At 41.4% G+C, this 20,088-nt stretch overlaps 1 protein-coding gene across 9 annotated transcripts in view; it reads left to right on the forward strand.

Moving 5' to 3' along the window:
* The window catches only part of CNTRL (centriolin), a 108,611-nt gene that overhangs the window by 53,010 nt on the left and 35,513 nt on the right, over window positions 1-20,088 (forward strand). For all 9 annotated transcript variants that reach the window (XM_051842356.2, XM_051842466.2, XM_051842453.2 and 6 more), the window contains 11 exons: window positions 2,739-2,873; window positions 5,095-5,240; window positions 5,757-5,964; window positions 6,350-6,529; window positions 9,232-9,411; window positions 10,158-10,274; window positions 10,559-10,700; window positions 11,456-11,601; window positions 14,159-14,348; window positions 15,376-15,689; window positions 17,221-17,429. In XM_051842356.2, coding sequence (XP_051698316.2) covers window positions 2,739-2,873; window positions 5,095-5,240; window positions 5,757-5,964; window positions 6,350-6,529; window positions 9,232-9,411; window positions 10,158-10,274; window positions 10,559-10,700; window positions 11,456-11,601; window positions 14,159-14,348; window positions 15,376-15,689; window positions 17,221-17,429 — 1,967 coding nt within the window. The remainder of the gene's footprint in view (window positions 1-2,738; window positions 2,874-5,094; window positions 5,241-5,756; window positions 5,965-6,349; window positions 6,530-9,231; window positions 9,412-10,157; window positions 10,275-10,558; window positions 10,701-11,455; window positions 11,602-14,158; window positions 14,349-15,375; window positions 15,690-17,220; window positions 17,430-20,088) is intronic.

Below are 20,088 nucleotides of genomic sequence, written 5' to 3' on the forward strand. Positions count from 1 at the left end.
TGAAGCTTGAGGCATGAGTAGGATTTGCCCATGCAGATGGGGCAGGAGTAAAGAGGGTAGAGCAAGGGGTGAGTGTTCTAGGCGGAGAAGCAAAGAGAGAGAAGAGGGCATTTTCAGTGCTGAAAGCTTACCTATGGGATGCCAGGAGCAAGAAGAGATGGAGAAGCAGGTGAGAGAGAAAAGGTGGAAATGCAGGCAGAGGCCAGTTGTAATATATTCATTATCATTCATTATCAGATTAGGATGGGCTGCATCTTCCTCCAGGAAGTCCACTCTACCTTTTGCCTTCTGCCTGCTGGAAATCTGCATTTAGGACTCTACTTTGGTTGCCCTATAATCTGTGCTCAGGGCATCATTTCATCTGTACAGTAATCCCTGTTTAGATTGTCCACACCCCTGCCAGAGACTCAGAGCTCAGTGAATGCCCATATTGTATCTGCTTGTTTCTGTTTTCTCAGTGCCTGGCATAGGAAAAGAGTGTGCATACTGGATGAAAATGAAGTAAAAATAACAGTTTTAATCATCTCGGGAGTGCATGTAATAATAGAATTTATATGATTTTAAAGAGAAAGTAAAAATAGGTCTGGTTTATTGTAGTAATTTTATTGTGTTCATTTGCTTATCAGATATCAATTACTTGCCAATTATCAGGACTATGTTTCTCAATAATTCCAAGTTTTACAAAATTATAGTTGACAAGATTGAGTCTCAAAAAACAGGACGTTTGGGGAGAACAATTATAATAATAATAAACATATACTTAAATAGTAGTAAGTAAGGCTGGCGCCGCGGTTCAAAAGGCTAATCCTCCACCTTGCGGCGCCGGCACACCAGGTTCTAGTCCTGGTCAGGGCGCCGGATTCTGTCCCGGTTGCCCCTCTTCCAGGCCAGCTCTCTGCTGTGGCCTGGGAGTGCAGTGGAGGATGGCCCAAGTGCTTGGGCCCTGCACCCCATGGAGACCAGGATAAGCACCTGGCTCCTGCCTTCGGATCAGCGCGGTGGCCAATGGAGGGTAAACCAATGGCAAAGGAAGACCTTTCTCTCTGTCTCTCTCTCTCTCACTGTCCATTCTGGCTGTCAAAAATAATAAAAATAAATAGTAGTAAGTAAATTTCTAGATGGCATCTCCTTTCAAGTAAATTCTCTTCCTTTCAAGCTAGTCCTTAATAGCTTGCAATAGATCATCCTTTGTATTTCTGTTGTCCTTCATATTCTCTCATAAGTTTTGACAAAAAAGTTATAAGAGCCTGGTCTTTTCACCAATTCAGTTGGTATTGAGAGAGCACTCCCCCCCTCCCCTGACAGGCTGCCAGGATTGGTTTTCAAACCCCAAATTGACATACCGAGTGTATCAGATCTTCTCCTTCTGATCTACAGATCTAAAGATTTCTGATGGGTAAACTTCAGTTACATGATATCGCTTGTGAAGCTTGCTAAATGCAAATTCCTGGGCCCAACCCTAGAGCTTCTGACCCATCTAGTCTGAAATGGATTCTAGGCATTTACATTTTTAACAGGCACACCAAATGACTTTGATGTAGGCATTTGAGGACCACAGTTTGAGAAATACTAGTCTAAGGGAAGGGAGATGATATTGTTTTAAAGGTAGGTGCTTGTGAGGTGGGCGTTGTGGCATCCCAGGTTCAGCTACCCCTTGAGATGTTGCGTATCCCATTTCAGAGTGCCTGTGATTGGATCCCACCTCAGCTTCTTACCAGCCTTCCTACTGATACACACGGGAAGCTGCAGTTGATAGCCCAAGTACTTGGGGCCCTACCACTCACATGGCATACCCAGATGGAGCTCCTGGTTCCCAGCCTTGGCCTGACCTGGTCTTGGCTATTGTTGGCATTTGGGGAGTGAATGAGTGGATGGAAGATATTGTCTCCCCGCCGCCTCTCCCCGCTCTCCCCCTTCCCTCCCCTTCTCTCGCTCTCCCTCTCTCTATATATCTTCCTCCCTCTCTGTTACTCTGCCTTTGAAATAAATAAAAATGAATAAACAGAAACATAAAGTGAAAAATAGATGATTTTTTTTAAATGATGATGAAATCAGATCAGACCTATTGTCATGTTTAATCCCAGTGAGAGTCAAGTTGGGAATTGAAAATTTCTTTCTTTTTTTTTTTTTTTTTTTTTTTTTTTTTTTTTTTTTTTTTTTTTTTACAGAAGATCAGTTTAGTGTACATTAAGTAAAGATTTCAGTCGTTTGCACCCCCATAGAAACACAAAGTGAAATATACTGTTTGAGTACTCGTTATAACTGTTGAAATACTTACTTAAGGTATACTAAGCTGATCTTCTGTATATTAAGATAATCGAAAATGAATCTTGATGTGAATGGAAGGGGAGAGGGAGTGGGAAAGGGGAGGGTTGTTGGTGGGAGGGACGGTATGGGAGGGGAAGCCATTGTAACCCATGAGTCGTACTTTGGAAATTTATATTCATTAAATAAAAGATAAAAAAAAATGAATAAACAAGCATTGTTTTAAAAAGAGATAGGTACTTGGGCTTACCCCCTAAAGATTCTGATATATCTTGGCCAAATTGAATCTAACGCTTACTGTTTGTTAAGGGTGATAGGCTTAAACAACATATGAAAAAGTTATCTTGGGTTTTTTAAATTTGGAAGCATAGATAAACTGATGGGCCTATGTGTGTTTGGATTAATTTGTACCTTTTTATGGATCACAAATTGTTGTATTTTATACTTCCTGTCATTGCTTCCTATGGCCATAGTTAGAACAGTCAGCCCTTCAAGCAGAACTTGAAAAGGAAAAGAAAGCCCTCAAGGATGCCCTCGGAAAAGTCCAGTTCTCAGAAGAAAAGGAACAAGAGAACAGTGAACTCCGCACAAAACTTAAACAACTGCAGGTAGTTTTATTTTTTAAGAACATATTCTTATATAGGACAACCAAAGATGATGTCTTTAGGCAGGTACTTAACCTACTCTAACACATAGGTAAGCAACTTGAATTATAAGAAAAACAAAGGGAATTCTGGATAGGGCAGTACCATGGCCTCTATTCCTTTGTGACTGTGGTTCTAAGATGGGTATCTGACCATTCTTTGAGTTGCAAAGGCGAAGGCAGTGTCAGTAATGAACAGTCTACTCTGTAAACTCTTCAGCAAAAGCAGTACCTTGCATTTTTCCTACAAGCAGATTTGTCACCAGACTAATCTAAAATCATCAGGTCAGTACATTGCTCTTGCACTGCAGTATCCTTATAGTTTTCCAGGAATTTAAATAGAGTGAATGGCAGTGGGATGTCTTACTTGCAAACAATTTTCACAGTCCCCTTCTCAGAAAGGGTGCTGTTAAAAATGCAGTTATTCTTACAGTTATGGGGAATGTATGACAGAATTTTTTAGCAACTATTCTCATAATAATCTGCCTAACAGATTGGGAGAAACAGGTAGACAGGATTTTCCAGATAATTAAACTTTTTCAAAGAAGACAGATGTCTGAACAAAAAGCACCTGAATCAACACTCAGCTCTGTCTCCCCAGTCGTAAGGGCAGGGCCCCTGGGCTGGCTGAGGTAGCAGCTGTCACCACCCGGAGGACAGCAGCAGAGTGTATGTGGTTGGGGAAGGCTTCCAAAAACCATACAAGGGGATTTGTGACAAATAACACCAAGTTCATTCCAATTTTCTGTTCTTCCAACAGCTAAAACGTTTTTTCTTGTTTAAGGAAGTCTAATAATGAAGAATTTGTTATTGCTGTTAGTTCAACTTCCAAAGCAGATAGTACTAAAAATGTGCATGTTTGCCATTCTTGTGTGAGTTGTATATATGTACTGGATCTTTACTGGACTAATTTTTCTTTTTCTAATGGAAATTTTCAAATGATCACAAAAGAAGACAATAGCCTTAGGACTCTTTACCCATCACCCAGTTTAAACAACTGGCAATATTTATTGTTTTATTTAAACCACCATTTTTTGCTGAAGTAAATTAAAGAAAATCTCAAACATTTTTATTCCATCTGTAAATACTTCAGTATACATCTCTTACAGAAAAGAACTAAAATTCTTCAGGGATTTTGTCCTCCAAGGCAGAAACTGAAGTCAGCTTCCCAGAATAGTTGTCCATGCTGTGGGACTACTTTAGTGAGAACTAGGTCCTATTGGTTAATGGCCTGCTAACTTCTTGATTAGTATAAATTAAACCTGTTCTATATTTGTTTTCTTAGAAATCATTTACTTTCCATGAACCCAAAGAAACTCACATTAGCCCAAGAAAGAAAACAGTTTCTAGGAACAAGACTGCTCTTTTTCTGGACATTATATTTGGCTCAGTGTGACCCAGCCCTGAACTGACATCTTTTCAAGTCATTTTTCAGGGATTTGCTGTACTGAAATCTTGGCTCAAACTATGGAGAGAATGACAACCCATTTTCTAGTTAGTGGATTGAATGGTCTTGGGTAGGACCACCTGTGGCAAGATTAGGTATTACGGTAAACTCCCTTATCCATAGGGATACATTCCAATTCTGTGGAAGCCTGAAACCACAAATAATACTTGAACCCCTTATAAACCATATTTTTTCTTGTATACACATAGCTATGATAAGATTTAATTTATAAATTAGGAACAGTAAGTGATTAACAACAACAAAAAATTATAATAAAAGTTATTTAAAACCTATGAATTTATTTCTGGAATTTTCCATTTAAGACTTTTGAACCATGATTGGCCATAGGTAACTAAAACCTTGGAACATGAAATCACAGATAAAGGGGGATCTAATGAGGTACAGAAGGGGCTGCTTTAGGGCAGTGAGCCAAGGACAGTTTATAGATAAGAGGACTCCAGATAGAACAGGCACAAAAACAAGTTAATTACAATTCTAAATTCTCCAATATAGGTAATATTGAGTTTGGCAGATTAATCACTCAGGTAGAATGTAGGTATGAAAGGGAATACAATCAACAGCTTAGGCTATAGAACCCTTTTTGTCTATAAATTGGGGAAATTGTTGCAGTTTCATTTTACTTGAAAGAGGCATTGTCTGAATTTAATTCTGTAGTTTGTTAGTAGTCGAAATACAATGGCATATAACAGACACTCCCCCATTTTATCTTCCTTCATAGGATGACAATGACTTATTAAAACAGCAACTTACAGATTTCCAGAATCATCTTAACTGTGTGGTTGATGGTTTGATTCGCCCAGAAGAAGTGGCAGCTCGTGTGGATGAGCTAAAGAGAAAACTGAAATTAGGAACTGGTAAAATGAGGTAAGGGTAAATTAAGACCTTCAAGTGTACAGCAGCCTCACAGCCTCAGAGCTGCATGTGTGAGATTCAATGATGAGCTCCCCTATCTAAGTTGTGTCAACAGCGGATTCCTTTTGTATACTTCTCTTTATGATGTTTCCATGCCTGAGACACAAGATTGTTTAATTGGCACTGATTTTTTTCTATTGCATTTTAGATATGCTTTTTGATATTATTAAAGAAATAAAGATTTTAAGAGTAACTATATTTTGAATGTTCATTACATAAGGTCAAGTAGAGCATGCTTATATGTTGCTAATAGAGAACAAATACCAAAGAAATCTGAGAATTATTTCAGTTATATGAAATGGACATTTATTCTCTGAGGGAACGTTGTTAGCCTGATGTGAGCCTGTGTTCTCAGAGTGGCAATAGTCATTTGATAAAATAGCAGTAACAAAATGTAAACATCATGTCTGCACCTAGGCTTAAAAATAAAATAATCACATTTATATTGTCTTTTTCTCTCCTTACCAGAATCCATAGTCCTTCAGATATCTTAGGGAAAAGTCTTGCTGATTTACAGAAACAGTTCAGTGAAATCCTTGCACGCTCCCAGTGGGAAAGAGAGGAAGCACAAGTTAGAGAGAGAAGACTCCAGGAAGAAATGGCTCTGCAGCAAGAGGAACTGGCACACGGACAAGAGGAGTTCAGGCGGGCCTGTGAGAGAGCCCTTGAAGCAAGGGTAAGAGAAGGACAAGAGGCAGGTAGATGGAAGTGTTTGGCAAATATTGTTTTTCAGCAGATTAGGATGTTACCTTTCTCATGTAAATGCAGTACCATTGTTATTTTTACTCAGAACAAGTTAAGCTGTGTCAAAGTCATGCTTTTCCTTGTTTTAGACGTGAATGAGAGGTGTTTTATAACAGGCAGGTACATATCACATTGCTAGAATGCGATTGTGGTGCCAGAGCATGGTGTTGATATGAGGCATATGTTCAGATACATACTATAGAGCATTCAAGAAATAAAATCACCAGTAACTCATCAGGACAAAATTTCATTATACTTTGTAGTGAAATGAAAGATAATTTTGCAGAAATCATCCTTGAATTTTGATTTCCTCACAGATTAATTTTGATAAGAGGCAACATGATGCAAGAATCCAGCAGTTGGAGAATGAAATCCACTATCTGCAAGAAAATCTAAAGAGCATGGAGGAAATTCAAGGCCTAACAGATCTCCAACTTCAAGAGGCTGATGATGAAAAGGAGAGAATTCTGGCTCAGCTTCAAGAGTTAGAGAAAAAGGTGGGCAAGGCGAGGACAGTGAGCCATGCAGCTACTGCTGGAGTCCTGCCCACTGGTGATCAGATCAGCTGAGGAGGCTATGATTCACAGTCACCTATGGCTACATTGCTGGCCCAGTGCTGAGCTGGGTGCATGTCACCAACTCAGAGACCTGAGACCAGGGTGTCAGGGTAGATAGAAACCAGGGAGTTAAGAATGTAAAGGGTGATTTTAGAGTCATATGATACATAAATGGTAATGAGTTTGCCTCCTTAGGAATGTCTTTCCTAATTCATGGGGAATTAGTTTTAAATTTGTCATCATCCTTTCTAGTACCATGGCCTCTTGATGGCCTTTCCCTGCCCAACTTTAGTCATCTACTTTGTGTTGTCCCATCCTGGATCTTGTCAAATTCACAAACTACCCACTAACTCAGAAATTAGGAACTGAACCTCCCACATGCTCGCAAGTTTTTCAACCTTACTGAGCTTCCAGTGCATTAGCCCCACCTTTTCTGTCTGTAAAGCTGTTGCATCCACTCATCAGCTAAAATAGAATGTTACAAAAACCAGTGATAGTCACACATGAATTTTGAATTGAAAATGAGAGGCAAATAAGAGACAAATAAGATACAAGGCAACTGATTGGCAGCCACCGGTCGGGACCGACACTCCTTACAGAATGCGGCCCCCAACAGCGAGTTACACAGCTTTTTATAGTTTTCTGTCCACTACGGCTCACAATTTCAAACTGAACCCCTGGTATGCAGTGAACAATAAAAAAGAAAACCAGAATATGGTTGTAAGATAACAGTTAACAAACCCAATAACAGATCTAAGTTTTGGTTTTAAGATAACAGTGAAGGATACATTTCGGTCAACCTAGTTCCTGGGAATTTGGGCCCACATGGGTTCACAAGATACACCCTTAGCCATTATCAAGCAAAGCTAATATGTACAGAAGCAAGAGATCTGCAATTAGCTTTTAGCCACACTCACTCCATTTTGATTCTGACTCTACAAAGCCCTCCTGTCTTTGCTTTCCTCCTTATCCAACTTAAGTTCTGTGGTCTACCATTATAATCACTTTTTGGAGATATCTTCAATTCCCTTACCCTTTTCTCTTGACCTACCTCTTTGACAAGATTGACGTTCCTGCCTTCCTTGGGCTTGTACCCAATGCTGGGTATTCCTAGAAGAAAAAAAGTCACCAATTCAGTTGATAGTGTATCATTTAAAGTTCATGGTCGACAACCTCAATTGGGGAACAGGACTCTCTTCTCTGCTACATTTGTTCTCCCATGCTTTCTGCCTCCTCACACCTCACATGTCATTTCTCATAACCTTGATGAATGGCTTTACTTCCTACTTTACTGAGAACCAATCAGTTCCCAAGTCCTGCTGAGTCTGCCTCTGAAATGTATGTATTTTCCCTCTCTGATTGCTCTACTGCTATGCAGCCATCCTCTCTTTTGAGCAGCTGCTATGGCCACCTGACAGATCTCTCAGTTCTACTCATGACCCTCTCCACAAAGCAGTCCACGTGCTTTTTTGAAAGTGAATTGGCTTGGTGCCAGCACCTGTGGAGCAGTAAGCTAAGCCTCTGCCTGTGGTGCTGGCATCCCATACGGGTACCGATTCTAGGTCCAGCTGCCCCTCTTTCAATCCAGCTCCCTGCTGATGGCCTGGGAAAGCAGTAGAAGATGGCCCAAGTCTTTGGGAGACCCAGAAGAAGCTCCTGGCTCCAGGCTTCCAATTGGCCTAGCTCTGGCTGTCGTGGACATTTAGGGAGCAAACCAGTGGATGGAAGACTGTTTCTCTCTCTTTCTCTAACTCTAACTCTGCTTCTCAAATAAATAAATAAATCTTTTTTTTTTTTTTTTTTAAAGTGAATTGGCTTTAGTCACCCTCCTTCTCCCCAGAGATTCCATGGTTCTTAGAATAAGGACCCAGATCCATAAAGCCTGTAGACCCTGCATGGTTTGCCTCTATTTTGGTCAGTACTTTTTTTTTAAGATTTATTAATTTACTTGAAAGAGTTACAGAGAGAGGAAGAGACAGGTTTTCCATCCACTGGTTCACTCCCCAAATAGTTGCAATGGCTGGGGCTGGGCCAGGCCAAAGCCAGGATCCAGGAACATGTTCTAGGTCTCCTTCATAGGTACAAGAGCCCAAGCATTTGGGCCATCTTTGCTGCTTTCCCAGGTGTGTTAGCAGGAAGCTGGATCAGAAGTGAAGCATCTAGGACTTGAATTGGCACCCATATGGTATGCTGGCATCGCAGGTATTGGCTTAATGTTCTACGCCCTGACACTGGTCCTAGTTTATCCTTTTCTACTGTGCTTCTTTTAGTTCCTCAAAAAATGCCAAGTTCTTTTCTTCACCATTATATGCTCAGGGTCTGATTCAGCAATTTCAAAGGTTCATCCATCCATTTCCTAGTTATGGTGCCAAGAAATGCTTTTCCAAGGAATGAATGAATGAATGAATGAAGGGCTGTATGATCCCTTGGACTCTTGACTTGGAAGACTGATTCTAAGTTTATCTCAGTTTTGAGATTTTTTATTTATTGGTTCAGTGGATATTTGTGCTGTACCTGTTATTTACCAGGTAAAGTTCTAGACATGGAGCACAAGCAGTAAACAGAGTCCCTGCTCTCCTGGAGCTTATATCTCAACTAGTTGCTATTAAGTGTTCCATCTGTTTAATTAATGTTTATTTTAGAAGAAACTTGAAGATGCCAAATCTCAGGAGCAGTTTCTTGGTTTAAATAAAGAACTGAAGAAACTAAAGAAAGCTGTTGCTGCCTCTGATAAGCTCGCCGCAGCTGAGCTCACCGTTGCCAAAGACCAGCTGAAGTCTTTGCATGGAACAGTTATGAAAATTAACCAGGAACGAGCAGAGGTAAGTCCGCACGTACAGAAAAAGTCTCCGTCAGTGTCACCGATGTCAAAAAACATGGCAACTTGTGTTATGATTTCTTGTTATAGACTTCAGTTATTTTACAATCCACTAAAGTTGTCAGTTTAAGACCTGAGGATTGTATTCCTCCCATCACAGCCCTCAAAAATTCATTTTGTGCTGCCATGGATTGCATTCTGTTGAGTCCTGGAAGGAACCATCAAATGTAATACACTGTCCCTGCCTGTGAAAGTGTAGGGACCTGCTTCAGGAGGTAGCTGTCAGTATGTTCCTGGACTAGGATTTCGATATAACCCTTCAATGGAACCTCACCATTTTCATCTTAAATGGTCATATGAAAATATGTTACCTTAGAGTGCTGTTATGACTCCTGACTGAGAGAGTTTCTATCTGGTGCTTATAGGATGCAAATACTAATAAGATTAAGAGAGTAGATCATAGGAGAGAAAAAACTTAATGAGAGCCTAGACAATCATTGAAGACTATAAAAGAGCAAAGAAAAGCTTTGCCCGTGTTCTTTCTGATGCAGCACTCTGCCCAGTTAGCCCCCTGGAGGGATGGCAGGCTATGATGGGAACACCACAAGAGAAGGTGGGGCTTGGCACCACAAGTGCCTGGGACAACTAGACAGGCGGTGTGCTGAAAGCAGAGGCATCAATTTGAGAGGAAAAAGGAAGAAGACAACTTGTGTCAGCAGTGGTGCTTTTCTCATACCTCTGCCCCAGTAGGAGCTGCAGGAGGCGGAGAGGTTCAGCAGAAAGGCAGAGCGTGCGGCCAGGGATCTGACCCGAGCAGAAGCGGAGATCGAACTCCTACAGAATCTTCTCAGGGAGAAAGAGGAGCAGGTCAGTGTTGGACCCCGAGGCCTCCTCAGTGCGCTGCTGTCAGTTCCTAAAAGACTAAGTTACCGCATTCCTTGTTACTTCAGAGAGTCCTGCAGTGCAACCAATAGTCCAGCAGTGCTGTCCACTGTGTCCCAGGTGTAGTGCAGTTTAAATATCAAGACTAAAGCAATGTTCTTGCTGGTAAAATATAAATAAAAATGATAGAATTGTAATCAAAGTTGCAAAGATAAATGCATTGGACTAAATTATTTTATTGGAAACTTTTGTATTTGATTTTTCAATAGTTTCGAATTGAAGAAAAAGCAAATGTAGGTACTGGAGCAGCGAATGCACAGGTGCTAGAGATTGAGAAACTGAATGAGACAATGGAGAGACAAAGGACAGAGATTGCAAGGCTGCGGAATTTACTAAACCTCACTGGGGCTGGTAACGTATTTACTTGGATTTTCACTGTCATTTTGTAGTTCTAAAATTACCTCATTTGTCTTTTACTCTTAGAAAATATATTTAACTGTTGCTTATCAATTCCATCATTCACTAATTAGCTGCTTAAGTAAAATCAAATAATTTAAAAAATGTCTTATGTGTGATATGGAGGGACTTGATTACAGAGACAAGAGACTTGCACTAGTTATTTCAAAATAATGGAAATAATGTTTACAAATCTGTTTATTTACTTTTTCTTTTTTTTTTTAAAGTTTATTTATTTTTAAAGACAAAGTTACATAGAGGCAGAGGCAGAAAGAGAGAGACAGAGAAAAGAAAGAAATCTTCCATCCATCTTACATCTTTGCTTCCTAGATGGCTGCAGCAACTGGAGCTGGGCAGATCTGAAGGCAGGAGCCAGGAGCTTCCTCCAGGTCTCCCATGCGGGTGCAGGGGCCCAAGTACTGGGCCATTTTCCACTGCTTTCCCAGGCCATAGCAGAGAGCTGGATTGGAAGTGGAGCAGCTAGATCTTGAACCGGTACCCATATGGGATGCTGGCACCACAGATGGCAGCCTTACCTGCTATGTCACAGCTCCAGCCCCTTATTTGTTTTTTTATGACTTTGTAATTGGAGGACAGAGGATGTGCCTGTCCTCTTAATGTTAGCAAAAACTAACTACCAGAGGGCAGGCTGAAAGTCACCTTTGAGGAACTGATAAATTGATGATTTTCATACTAATTTCCCTTTACAGACAACAAAGGAAGCATTGAAAATGTTTTAGAAGAAATTGCTGAACTCCGCCGTGAAGTTTCTTGTCAGAATGATTACATCAGCAGCATGGTAGATCCTTTCAAAAGACGAGGCTATTGGTATTTTATGCCACCACCATCATCAAAGGTAGGAATTCTATGGTACTGAAAGTATATATTGAATTTACTTGAAGAAAGTGTGTGACATTGTCCCCTTCTCCAAATTTGTGAGCAGATGTCAATAACAGCATTTTTATGCCAAGTCATGCATTAAGGTTCTTCAGTGTTTTTAATATCTGAAGTATATAGGGCTTTCCAAGGGAAGATGGCAGTTGTCTATTCATATGTAGGTGGTCTGTTGTGATAGGACTATTTAAAGGCTCAGAAGAATAGGCACCTGGATTACTGTTCCTTTTTTATTATTATTTTTTATTTGAGAGTCAGAGAGAGAGAGAGAGAGCTTCTATCTGGATCACTTCTCAGATGTCCAAAGAAGGGGAGAGAGAAGTCCAAACAAGGTACAGAGTGAGTGAGTGAGTAAGTGAGCACTCCTACCTACTGGTTTCACTCCCCAAATGCCCACAATAGCTGGGGCTGGGCCAAGGCTCAAGCTTGGAGCCAGAAACTCAATTCCAGTCTCCTACTTGGGTGGCAGAAACCTGATTACTTGAGCCATCACTGCTCCCTCCTGGGTTTGCATTGGCAGGAAGCTGGAGTCAGGAACTGGAGCTGGGGATTACTCCATTGTGGGAAATAAGCATCTTAACCACCAGGCTAAAGGCCCAGCCCTTCATTTCTTTTTCTTTTTTTCTTCCTTTCTCTCCTTTCTTTCTTTTTTTCTTTCTTTCTCTCTCTTTTTTTCTCTTTCTTTCTCTCTCTCTCTTTTTCTTCTTTCTCTCTCTTTCCCTCCCTCCCTCCCTCCCTTCCTCCCAGTTTTATTTATTTATTTGAAAGGCAGAGTTACAAAGAGATAGAAGCAGAGAGAGAGAGAGAATGTCTTCCATCTGCTGTTTCACTCCCCAAATAGCTGCTATGGCCAGAGCTGGGCAGATCCAAAGCCAAGAGCCAGGAGCTTCCTCTGGATCTCCCACGTTGATTCAGGAGCCCAAGGACCTGGCCATCTTCCACCTCTTTCCCAGGCCATCGCAGATAACTGGATCGGAAGTAGAACAAGCCAGGACTTGAACCGGTGCCCATATTGGATGCTGGCACTGCAGGCGTTGGCTTTACCTGCCACGCCATAGCGCTGGCCCCCCTTCATTTCTTTTTGACATTCATTCAGTGCTTACTGAAGTCTAGATCAAGTGCTAGGCAGTGGTGGGATACCAGGGTAAATGATATAGTCCCTGCTCTCAATGAGCTCATGAACCATGCCAGTGTTATTACAGTGTTATTACAAAACAGTGACATACATGTTACAATGGACTTGACCAGAGAGGTATTGTGGCTTCATCTCATGGAAGTTAAGGAAGGCTGGCTTCACAAGGAGGATTGTGAAGTCAGCATTTAGCAAGCAGTGAGGGTTGGACTTTCAGAAGGAGGAAACAGCTTATGTGGAAGAGGAGAGTTGGTTTTGCTATAGCATGTAGCTTTGTTGGGCTTCAGGATTTAATGGGTACAATGAAAGATGAAGTTGGAAAAGTATATTGAGCTCATGCTTTTTTTAAAGGGACCTTAAAATCCATTGCACTTAATTATGTAGGCTGTAGGAAAGTGAGGTTGTGTGTTAATATGATCCAGAACTCCAGAAAGACTATTCTGGCTAGCATAGAGGCTAGACTTATAACAGGGTGAGCTCTTCATGGGACTGTGTGAACTCATGCAAGTGAAGGATGAAAGAAGCCAGAGCTGGATCAGAGGAGCAGAAAAGAAGAGATGGGACTTGGGGATGTTAAAGAGACAGAGTGGTCAGGGCATGGTGCTTCAGTGTGGGAAGTGAAGAAGTGAGTGTGGTGTACTCATCTGCAGCTTAGAGGCTGGGTGACATCCTGCCAGAATCCGCTGGTGAGCAGTAATTGGGGAGAAACAGCTGAGAGCACACTAGGATCCCAGGGCTGTGGAATTAACCAGAACCCTCAAGAGTAGAATCTGAGCTCCTCCTCCCAAAAACCTAAAGAAAGCCAATATGGTACAACTGGGCTGGAAGTGCTGGGCAGGGTAAGTTAAAGCAAAACATTGTTAGTGTGGACTAGGTGAAGGTCTGTAGGATAGATTACATCCTGGGAAAGAGAGGGAGGATAGAAGAGATGAGTTTGTAAACCAGGTCAAGCTGCCAGGACAGAAGACTAGCATCACCAGCTGCTCGTGGAAGTTCATGAGTTTTCTTTGCCTCAGTTGTCGAAGCATAAAGGACAAGGCGAAGGAAACGACGAGGGAGATGGTTGTTGTTAATTTTGAAGGGATAAATAGATGTTTCTTTCACCACACTTCTAGTCCTTCAGTTTCACAAACCAGTGAGACATGACCCCTTCTTTCTGCATGGCCTCCATGACACTGCCAGGCTGATCATGTCCAGAGGGCCATGGATAAACTGCACAGTGTATATGGAACTGTAGTTAGTGTGGCCATGTAATCACTTCTCACTTGCACCTGTGACAAATGAGAATTAGATAAAATGAAGGCACGTTCTTTCTAAACTTTGATTTTTCTCAAAATCAGCCTTTCTGTTTATAAAAGATAGTGTTCTATGCTGTCATTTATCTTAGGTGTCCAGCCATAGTTCCCAGGCCACCAAAGACTCTGGAGTTGGCCTGAAGTACACAGCCTCAACTCCTATTAGAAAACCACGTGCTGGACAGCAAGATGGGAAGGAAGGCAGTGGGCTTCCACCTGCCTCAGGATACTGGGTCTATTCTCCCATCAGGAGTGGGTTATATAAGTCATTTTCAAATAGAGGTAAGTCGGATCACATGAAGGAAGTTTCATTTCTCTTGCCTGTTTAATAATACTTTTATGGTTTCCTGAAACCCTTCAGACACAGTCTAAACTTGCTCTGCAAAGCCCTGTGTTCTGATTGTTGTCAGCAATCTCTTTTACCTCCTTTTGCTCTCCCATACCACACCTGACTACTTAAGATACAGCATGCCAGATTCCTCAAACTTCCATGTGTTAGACTCTTTTGGAATGCTGTTCTTTCTCCTTCCTCTTCCAAACCAGTTCCTACTCGTCCTTCAGCAAGACCCTGAGCCTCAGGCAACACGCCTTTTCTGGGGTCTTCCTCTACCTTGCTTCCACCAGGCCGACTGAGCAGTCTCTCTCCCTGTACTCCTGGAGCGTGAGGCTTTTTATCCTTTTTTCATGGCATTAATCTGGCAGTTCTAAAGCAAAGTGGTACAGCTTTGTCTTCCAGCGCTCCGGGAGGAACACTCAGAGCTGTGTAAGTCCCAGCTCTTGCACATAGCAACGAGGTGATTTTTAGGCAATTTATTTGGCCATTCTGAGCTGTTAATCTGTAAAATGAGGATTCTACCTGCTAAGGATTTATGCATTTAGGAACTATTCATTGAGTGCCTGCTGTGTGCTAGATTCTCTGTTGTCAGTGACAAGCAAGTACAGTTCCTCCTTCTGGGGGCAATAGGGAGGTAAACCATCACAGTGGAGAGTGACCTGCCTCATGACTGCAGTGAACACCAGGCGCTGAGAGCTCCCAGCACATCCCTGCTGCCTTTTGTTGGAGCAGGAGGCAGGCACTCAGATTATTGCTACATTGAATGAATGAATGAAAAAAGTGAACAAAGAAACAAACCAACAGATAAATACTTTGAACCTATGTTTTGATCTGCCTCTCAAACCTGCTTTTGACTTTTTTTTAGAGTTTCATTCTCACATCTCCAGTGTGTTAGCCTAAATCTTACTGTTCTCTACTAAATGTTTACCTAGTAGACCATGGAAGAAACATGCACTTCTCTTTATTTCTTTGAAGATGCAGACAGTGAAGGAGGTAGCCAGGAAGAGAGTGAGCTGGATGACCAAGAAGAACCCCCATTTGTGCCTCCTCCTGGATACATGATGTATACTGTGCTTCCTGATGGCTCTCCTGTACCCCAGGGCATGGCCTTGTATGCACCACCACCTCCTTTGCCCAATAACAGTCGGCCTCTCACTCCCGGCACTGTTGTTTTTGGCCCACCTCCTGCTGGGGCCCCCATTGTGTATGGGCCTCCGCCAGCCAACTTCTCCATCCCCCTCATCCCTGTGGGTGTGCTGCATTGCAACGTGCCAGAGCATCATAACTTAGTAAGTGGAAAGATATGCCACCTTCACCTACACTGTTTCCATGATGACTGCTAACCATGGTGACTGGTAAGATTATATGCTCCTGCTCCTCAGTCACCCTGCTTATGAATGGGTTATAAACCACATGTTTGCAAGGCTGATGTTTAGAACTGAGAAAGCATTCTTTTTATTATAATTATTTTATTTAGATTGTGAACCTGAATTAAGTTCCCAGGTCACTCTACAAACTGGATTAGCCATTTTATAAGAGAAATGTTTTCAGCCCAGAAGTGATCTGTTTTACATGTATTTTTCTATTGTCAAGTGCTACATCAACGTGGATGTATGGATATATTTACATACTAGCATCTCTTGTACACACACATCTATACACATGAACAGCTTACAGCAAGGTTGTTATGGGGATTATCTTTGGGTAGTGGGATTTATTGATTATTATTTTCACAGTTCTTACTGTACATACAATTTTATATTATAATTTTATATTGTTTTTCCTCCTTTATTTTTCAGACATTTCCCCATGGTTTTAAATGTTTTAAAACAACATCTTATGACTGTATAACATTTCTTTATTGTAGGTTGCATAGCTGAGTAACTGTAAATGCACACTGTAATTCATATTCCTTTTTTTAAAAAGGGTGTATTTATTTGTAAGGTAGAGTTAGAGGGAGAAAGAGAGAGTTTCCTTCTATCTGCTGGTTTGCTCCTCAAATGGCCACAATGGCTGGAGCTGGGCCAATCTGAAGCCGGGAACCAGGAGCTTCTTCCAGGTCTCCCTTGTGGGTGCAGGGGCCCAAGTACTTGGGCCATCTCCTGCTGTTTTCCAAGGCTGTTTAGCAGGGAGCCGGATCAGCAACAGAGCAGCTGGGATGCAAATCAGTGCACGTATGGGATGTCAGTGCCATGAGCTGCAGCTTTACCAGCTACACCACAACACCAACCCCCACATTATTTTCTTGGGCTACACTTCAAGGAATGATTACTTCCTAATTGATAGATAACTTTTTAACTTCTTGTTTATAAAAAAATAAAATGCATTCCGTGAGTCTTTGTTTTTTCTTTCCTTTCCAGTCCCATTTTAATAGGTCCCATTAAAAACCAGTCCCATTTTAACAGGTCAGACTAGCTTGTGTATTTGCATGGTTTACAATGGTAGTCACATTCTCGTGTGGCTTTTCAATGCACAATGTAATTTGGAGCAATTCTCTCTGTTCAGCATTTATTGATACTTTCTTAAATGGGTCTTTTTACTCTCCCAAGTCCTTGGATCCCTTCCCACATGTGAGAGACCGAGATGAAGCTCTTGGCTCCTGGCTTCAGTGTGGCCTAGACGTGGCCATTGCAGATATTTGTGGAGTGAACCAGCGGACAAAAGATCTCTGTCTCTCCCTCTATTTGTAACTCTGCCTTTGAAATAAATATTAAAAAAAAAAAAGGAATCTAGGTCATAGATATCAGTTTAACCTCAGTTCATTTCAGTTTGCCAGGAAACAGTGAAAATCTTGGGTTTGTTTTTTCCGTTGTTGTTCAGGAGAATGAAGTTTCCAGATTAGAAGACATAATGCAGCATTTGAAATCAAAGCGACACGAAGAACGGTGGGTGAGAGCGTCCAGACGGCAGTCTGAGAAAGAAATGGAAGAGCTGCATCATAATATCGATGCTCTTTTGCAAGAGAAGAAAGACTTAGAGCATGAAGTAGAAGAATTACATAGAACTATCCAGAAACATCAGCAGCGAAAGTAATTACTATAGCTATTGCATTTTTATAATTCAGATGAATATGATTTTAGTTCATTAAGATAACCTAAATTAATTACTTTCTCAATGTCTGAAAGAATTTCTGTGGTCTTGGAGATGCACTAGATATATGCTATGTAAAATAGCGATCGCTAGCCACATGTGACTACTGAGTATTTGAAATGTGGCTGATGAAACTGAAGAATAGAATTTAATAGCCTCATATTGGAAAGTGTAGGTCTAAGTTCTCTTGGCCAGTAATCCAAGTCAGCTCTTCTTGTAGTTCCCCTTGGAGAATGGCAAGACCATTACCCCTCCCCAGTTACCCTAGCTGAAAACATGGCAGTGGTTCTCAACTCTACGCTTTTCCTTACTCCTGTAGGAATCCAGTTGGTCTCCCAAGTCCTGCTGACTGCATGTACCAAGTGCTTTCAGATTGGCCCCTTTCTGTCACCTCCATTGCTCTGATTTTTAAGCAGTCTCATCCTAGGTTATTGTAATAGCTCCCACCCTGGCCTTCCATGTCTTATCTCTCTCCACTCTCTTTGACACCCTGTGACTCTCAGTCCCTTCAGAATGTACACACCTTCTACACACAGAGCTGCCTGCACACCCTTACACATGCTGTGCTTTGCCTGAAATGCCTTATTTGCTAATTCTAGTCTTCCTTTCAGAACAAAGGTCAGAGATCCTCTCTTACACAAAGCTTTTCATTTCTCAGGCACTCCCGATTTGGAGTTAGCAGTCTTGGGCAGAGCAGGATGCACACAGTGTTGTGAGGAGCCCAGGAGCTCCTTGAGAACAAGCTAGATCTCTGTCCCTATGTCCCAGCACCCATCATAGGGCCAGTTAATGAATATAGCATCTGTTGATTGGGTCAGTTATGTTAAAGCTCATTTTCTGCAGTAGTCCATGAATTATGATGGTTCTCCTGTTTTTGTCATTTAAGCCAGGCCAGCCCAGAACTCAGGGTGGGTGGGAGGCCTTCAGAGTACACAGAGCTAAGAGATGGTCGCTGCCTTCTAAGACCACACATGACTGACTACCTAATGAGCTGGCAGGAGAAAGCAGCTACACCAAGATTGGGATGGAGCAGGTGTCTGGCACAGTGATTAAGAGATTGTTTGAGATACATGCATTCTACACAGGAGTGCTGGGGTTCAAGTTGTGATTCGAAGTGAGCTACCAGGAGCTAGTAGATGATAGCTCAAGTAGTTAGGTCTCTGCCACACATGTGGGAGACCCAAATTGAGTTCCCAGCTTCTGGCTTTGACTTGATCCAGCTCCAGCTGTTGGAGGCATTTGGAAAGTAACCCATGAATGGGAGATATCTGGTTCTCCCTCCCTCCCTTCTCCCCTCCTTCCCTTTCAAGTAACCAAAATTATTAATTAAAAAAAAAAAGAGTTGAGTATTAGATGTTTGAGGGTTGGAGGGATGGGTTATGTCTTATTTTTGAGGGTGTGTGTGTGTGTGTGTGTGCGTGTGTATATATATATTTATATATATGGGGCAGTTTTTTTATTTAGAGGAGAATGGTAGAGCAATAGGGTAACCACTTTCTCCTGTTACAAAAGTATAATAAATGATCATTCTAGGGCATGTGGGTACCACGAGGGGGTGGTCAACAGGTACATGATGTGCAATTGGATAGGAAGAATGGCTTCTAACAATTTGTAGCACGGCGGAATAACTGTGGATCACAACATTTAAACTTTCTTTCAAAAATAACTGGTAGACAGGATTTTGCTCCCAACACAAAGATAAGTGTTAGGTGATGGATATACCAATTACCCTGATATGATCATTACACATTGTGTACATGTATTGAAATATCATTGTGTCACATAAATATGCACAATTATGTGTCAATTAAAATTTCTTAATATTCAAAGAAGAAAATAAAGATCTATACTTTAATTTAAAGAGAAAAAAATCTAATATATTAAATTTATTTTCATATTTTTCTGAAATGTCATGAGTCCTCCCCATTTTCAAATAATTTTTCCATGTTAGCCTTGAGTTGTTGATCATGTGTCATGCTTTTTTTAATTTTCTTTTTTGTGGGGGATGGGAGGCAGAAAGATAAGAGAAACAGAGACAAATACAGAGAAAGAATACCCATCCTCTGGTTCACTCCCCAAATGCCCATAGACTAAAGCCAGGAGCCAAGAACTCAATCTAGGTCTCCCATATGGGTGGCAGGGGTCCAGTTGAGCTACTAGTGCTGCCTGCTAGGGTCTGCACTGGCAGGAGTCCAGAGAAAGGAGCCACAGGTGGATGTCAAACCCAGGTACTCTGATTTGGAATTTGGGCACATGAGCCGCTAAGCTAAATACCAGCTCTGTGTCTTGCTTATTGACCTGAAATATTGTCCATCATAGTTTTAGTCTAGCAGAGTGGAATAGATCACAGAAGCAGGTAGCCTTGAGGGCAGCTTGTAAATGTGGGCCTTAAAGGACATTTTGAGGACCTGGATGATTGTTGTTTTAGTGGTTTGTTGTTAATCCCTCAGAAGAATGGAAGTATCAACATTGTCTTGGCCACCTACTGACAACCCAATAATTGTCACATTTAGAAAGACAAACATATCGTATACTTTACATATTTTACATTTATTTTTCAATAGTATTCCAGGATTAATAAAAAGGTAAACATAGACC

This window comes from Oryctolagus cuniculus, chromosome 1 (genome assembly GCF_964237555.1).
Source record: "Oryctolagus cuniculus chromosome 1, mOryCun1.1, whole genome shotgun sequence".
In the NCBI taxonomy this organism is placed as follows: Eukaryota; Metazoa; Chordata; class Mammalia; order Lagomorpha; family Leporidae; genus Oryctolagus; species Oryctolagus cuniculus.